Raw genomic sequence first — 5,901 nt, 5'->3', positions numbered from 1 at the left:
CTTTTAGATAGTAAAAAGCTGGAAAAGAAAAGAAAAACAAACAAACGGAGACTTGAATACTCCCTTGGTCTGCAGCTCAGGTTTAGCCAGGAGAGTACTGTATTTATATACTGTTTCTTCACAACGGGAAAAGATTTTGTTTCTGTCGTTTTCGCAGTTTTCGTATTTAGATCTGAGTTTTTGTTGTTGGAGACATACCGTGAAGAAAAATGAATATTTTATGAACTGCCGAGGCAGCTGTTTTCAGTATATCATTTCTGTGAGGTAGTTTTATCTTTCCTGGTTCAGTAAAGGTTAGCCTTTGTTTTTCAAGGGGTTGCTTGATCGTCGGTTTATATTGGAAAGTTGATTTGTTCTATGATTAAACGAAAATTCCATTTCAGCTTTAAACCATAATGTTCGGGTGGCTTTAATTCACCACTTTCACATCTTCCATAATACACTCTAGATCTGTTTGCCCTCCAAAATTTTGCATAAACATTGTTTTCAATTTGTCTTGGGACTTGCAATCATCCCAAGAGAAACTGAAAACAATGCTTATGCAAAATTTTGGGGGGCAAACAAAGTGTATTATGGGAGATGTGGTAGTTTTATACCTGACAATTTCTTTTTTCCCATGAGATCGCATATGATTCACGATAAGTAGTAAAGATATATGACCCAGGAGCAAAACAAGGTCAAACAACGCCTAGGCCAAATAGGATTACAGGTCAAAGACTGTTTATCAAACTGATGAACTCGGCCACATATTGTTTGAAAGTACTCAACAACGATTTGGAGACCCAGACTGGACCAATATTCATCGCGCGTCTGCGTCAAAAACGTCGCGACCTGCGGAGGTGCAGGAAAAATCTGAAGGCCACGATATTTTGCATAGACAATTTAATTTTAGTTTGTTTTTGGACGACTCATTTAATCGGGCAACTGAGCTTAGAAATAAAGTTGGCGCAGAAATTTTCACTTCCCGTAGTACGCATGGCTAAACACAATGTGTCCCAGTTTCCCTAATCTGATAAATACAAGCGAACTGTAAGCGAAGGGTCACTAGCTGTACCGAGGTTTCTCTTAGGAACAAATTGAGTATTTCTTACGGTCTTAGTTCAAATAAATGAGGCTGAATTGAACTTTTTGCATCTGTTTTCTTCCAATTATGAATCCGCCGTCAAAATAGCAACACAACGCCTTCCTTATATTTATTGAAATTTCACGCATTTTGCCGGAGCTATAAATCACTTTGGCTCTTGCTTACTTATATAGAGAAAAAATTTCCTTAGTTTGTCAGACAACACATTCTTGTTAATTTTGAAATACCGAAGCCGAGCGTTTTAGATTTGATGCAAAACAAAATGTTAACTTCTTTTAATGTTTCCACTTTTATGGAGACTGAAGAACTTAGGAGAGACCGTACGCGTTAGCCTGGTTGCCCCATAATGGCAAAGACTTCCAGATGACAGCAGTTCTATTATACCTGTTATACTTGTCGACTTTTGTGTACACTTTTGTGTACACATATAAGACAGTTAGTCTTCCCATCTGCCCTACGAATCAAGTCTTTCTCCCCATATTTTGACCAACTGTCTCCAAATTCAAATTCATCATTTGAATTCGTCACCGTTTTGTTTTAAAACCACTCGCACAGCGCAACTGCTTCTATGAATTTCTTGTTACTAACGATGCCGTGTAACGGCCGTGTCTGCCGTGTGCGCGAGTCTGCCGCATATCATGGGATACGATCCATCGCAAATCGCGGAACTTTGCTTTGTATGCACATGTATGATCGCTTGATCGTGCGATCGCTATTAATCTCGGCTCATTCCAGTTTTAGTATGAATATGAACAGCCACTTGGAAGAAGGTAAAATTATTATTCTTCCCGAAAGGCCCGTGCAAAACCCCGGATTCTTGAAAGCCTCGCTGTCATGTCAGAGGCGCGCAAGACATGATGGTCTGATCTTAGTCTTAAAAAAAATTAAAATAAAGAAGTCTTCTGCTTCCACTTCTAGAGCCCATGTGTCAAGGAGCCTTGTTACAACAATGGAACTTGTTCCCCGGTTTCATACAGGGATGGAACATACAGGTGCACCTGTCATCCGGGATATCTTGGCCGCTTCTGTGAAACCGGTACATTGAAATGCATGATTATATTAAATTACCGATGGACTTCCACTTCAAGTCATTTTCAAATTCCCCTGTAGTTTAGCAGTGTTAGTAAAAAGAGATTTAACTAACAGGGAAGCTGGGGATCCACTGAAACTGTAGATAGAGATGACATCATAGATTAAATTTATTTAGGGGAGATAGCGTGGACATCATGGATTTAAACAAGATGAGGAGGCAGTAACATTGGCCGTATTTATACTAGAGGACGTCTAAGACGTCTTAGACGACTAGTATAAATACGGGAAATATGGTGGACGAATTAAACGTCAGACGAATTAAACGACACACTTAACAGACGTCTAAGCCGTCTAGTATAAAGACGAGACGCACTAAACTGGGACGCACTTAGCAATGAAGTGCACACAGTCTCTGGTGATTAAATCCCAATATCTTTTGAAGAAAATCATGAATTTGATCTCTAGCCATCGAACTTAAGTGCGTCCCATATTTATATTAGTCGCACTTACGGTCAGACGTTTAATGCGTCTGGACGTCTTAGACGTCCTCTAGTATGAATAAGGACATTGACATATTCAGTAGTAACAAGAGATCATAATCCTCACCCTAAAGAGACCAGCGCTTGAACAGTAGGGAGCAATATCATGAGGTAACCAAATACCCGTCAGACATAAGTCATCAACAATTGCCACCGTGAGCTTACACCGTTCTGCCCACTCCAAAAACCGCTTGATTTTTACTTTTTCTCTTCTTGACAACTTTTCCCCGTTTTTTACGTTACAGCTCCTCCGGAATGCGCCAATTACACCGTTCTGAATGGAACCAAGCGTCACTACATCAATGGCAGAGGGCCCGGTTACTCGGACCATAACCTTACCCAAAGCTGGTACCGTTTCCAGGGCAATGGATACACCAGAATGATTGACAGTTGCATTCCGTATTACCGCTGCGGTGGCGAGATCCCTGGTTGGCTGAAAGGTGGTCATCCATCCCTTGCAGATGGAATCGTTCAACGAACTGCCTGCTTCCATAATTGGAAGAGTTGCTGCGCCCATTCCCGTGCAATCCGTGTGCGTAATTGTGGCGATTACTACGTATACGAGCTTAAGGCTACTCATCACCGAGTTCATATATACTGTACGACATCATAGACCGGAAATTTTAGAAATAATCCGGAGTAAGAATGTCTAGAATTTGGTTAGATATTGCAAATTCACACGCACTAGATATGAAATATTGATAGGTGACCTTCAAAACATATTAATTCTTTTTTTTTCGTTGGTAAAATTTCCTTAGAATAGATTTTGCCGTAAGACCATTCTATCAGTTAAAACTTGTGTAAATCTGACATCGGTCTGATCTCGGTAGAAATGGTTAAAAGCGAATATAAAAATTAGTTTTTTTAGTCAACACCCTGTAGGATTCGAAGCACCTAAAATGTTTCTAAAACAGATCATTATCCTTTCAGCATATATCGCCAAGTAGTTCTAAAAAAACCACTCCCCTTTACAGAAAAAGACCAAGGTAGAAGAAAGCAATAAGCGAAAAGGAACAATTCGTATAATCGTAACGTATATATTGATGATGCGAGTAGCTGCCGTTTTGTGAACTACAACCACGTGAAAGCTTATTCCAGGTTTTTGTAGTTGTTTCCGGCTTTAATTTGATTGCATCCTTAATTCAAATAGAATACGGTCCATTCAAGGCTGCACTGAATTTTCTCGTGAATAAATAAATGTTGTAAGTGTGATTTGTTAATGTTGTTGCGAGTTACGTGGTATTTTTCCGAGCTTCGAAGAGGCGAGGAGAAATAGACCAATGAGCCAAAAATGAATAAATGCTGCAAACTTATTTTTTGAGGATGGTTTTGAGGAAGAGAGGGTCACTTGGCTTCATTGAAGATATTTTTAAAGGCAACCCTAAAAGACCACGTTTTTCAAACACTTACCATTTATTACAGTAACAAGGCGTCTCATACTAAAACAGAAATGAACTTGGTGTTACTGTCAAAACCTAAGCCCGACACTTGTGCAAGCAAACCTAGTTATTTGAAGCGCTATTGTTTGAATGGCTAAGTATGTGTAATCAAATGGTATACTCGTGAAATTAGGGAATAATTTCACGCGCGTTTTGTCCCTAAGGCTCGGGAAATTATTAGAATTTGGACAAAACGCTCGTGAAATTATTCACCAATTTCACGAGTATACCATTTGACTACGTTTTAATATCATGCCTTTGGGTGACAAATGACCCTCACAATCGTGGGTTTTTGACTTGTTTATTGTATCGAGAACTCCACGCATTGGAATGTTTCAATTCATGCCTCTGAATTCCCTGGGGAACAAAGGGCCGCAACTGACACCCCTCAAACGAACGCGGTTCTGGGAAATCCTCTTCAGGCCGGTCCACGTCTTACCGGCTGCCTCGTTAACCTCAGCGTCAACGCTTCTGCGCCAGGTCTGTTATGGTCGGCCCACCTACCGCCTCCCTTGTGGCCGTTCCAGTAAAGGGCTTGTCTGGTGACTTTAGAACCAGATTTGCCGAGCGTGTGACCGATTCATTCCCATTTTCGTTTCTTGATCTCGGACTCGATTGGGGCTTGTTTGGTCCTGTCGCACAGTTGTTCATTTGAGATGACTTCCTGCCACACTGATGTTGAGGATGTTCCTGAGACATCTGTTGATAAATGTGTGGAGTTTGTGAGTGTTGGTCTGTGTTACCTGCAGGTTTCTGAGACGTAAAGTAGGACCAACTTGTTAAAGATCCGGATCTTGTGAAGCGAGAGAGCTGTTGATATCCAGATTGGCCATACATTTACTACTGGTATTGGTATTTTAGTGTGTGCAATACAGTATTGTTTTACCATATTAAGAAACACAGCCAGCGGCAGTCTAATTTAATTAACAACCTTTAAACCAGAAATCCCTTGAAAATTTTCCAAAAATGTCATGCATCGGTTGGAATTTCACAAGTACAATACGAGTAAACAACATTCCTTAATTTTATATGTTGACAGCACCTACTCAACTCATCTGGTTTTTATGTGATGTTCCAGAACTTGGAAGCAAAAGAACTTTGCAGTTTCATTACTGTAGAAAATGTTTATGAGGTCATGAGAAATTATGTTAATTGTGTTACATGGGACAACTACCAGTACATGTAGACACTCATTCTGTCTAATTATTATTGGTCGTATATCCAAACAGGTGAACAGTGCCTTTTATAATTAGTATAATTACATAGGTGATTATTGAAAATTGCCCGCGCTGATTGGTTGCCGTTGAGGTGATTATTGCACAATAGGTTTTTTCAAAATGGCCGAAAGTCATTTTTTTGAGACGACAGACGAAGAAATTGACATTGATAGTAACAAAATTCGAACATTTCATAAACTCCAGTAGAGCGTTTGTTGCAATGCCATTGACGGTTTGTAATTTAATTACCTCGCAAATTGGGGAGTATTTTATCAGAAACAAAATGGAAGAACTCAAAAAAATGACGGAGAAGGGTATTGATGCATCTGACGAAGGTAAGACTTAAGCTTTCATTCGGTGGGGGGCTGGGGTGGGGAGAGAGAGGGGGCTGCCCTTGTGACATGATGGGGTAATTTCTCGTCATCTCTGATTGATATGCTGTAAACAGTGATATTTTGGGATTAGTTAGATTACCTACTTGGGGTTTTTTTAAGCGCTGGGAACCCCTTTTATTCCGGCAAATCTCGCTTGGTGCTGTCCGTGTGTTCGACCGTCGCACTTAAAAGCCAAATGCATTGGTTCTCTTTTTA

The 5,901-nt window shown here is 40.2% G+C and overlaps 1 protein-coding gene across 1 annotated transcript in view; it reads left to right on the top strand.

The window, feature by feature from the left end:
- LOC138011718 (uromodulin-like) overlaps positions 1 to 3,935 on the top strand; it is a 4,440-nt gene extending 505 nt beyond the window's left edge. Inside the window, exons 2-3 of the mRNA XM_068858849.1 lie at positions 2,003 to 2,120; positions 2,901 to 3,935. Coding sequence (XP_068714950.1) covers positions 2,003 to 2,120; positions 2,901 to 3,268 — 486 coding nt within the window. The 3' untranslated portion in view covers positions 3,269 to 3,935. The remainder of the gene's footprint in view (positions 1 to 2,002; positions 2,121 to 2,900) is intronic.
- Positions 3,936 to 5,901: the final 1,966 nt, after the last annotated feature.

Source organism: Montipora foliosa, chromosome 7 (genome assembly GCF_036669935.1).
Source record: "Montipora foliosa isolate CH-2021 chromosome 7, ASM3666993v2, whole genome shotgun sequence".
NCBI lineage: Eukaryota > Metazoa > Cnidaria > Anthozoa > Scleractinia > Acroporidae > Montipora > Montipora foliosa.
The sequence above is the reverse complement of the archived record's forward strand: the minus strand, read 5'-3'. Positions and strand labels throughout refer to the sequence as shown.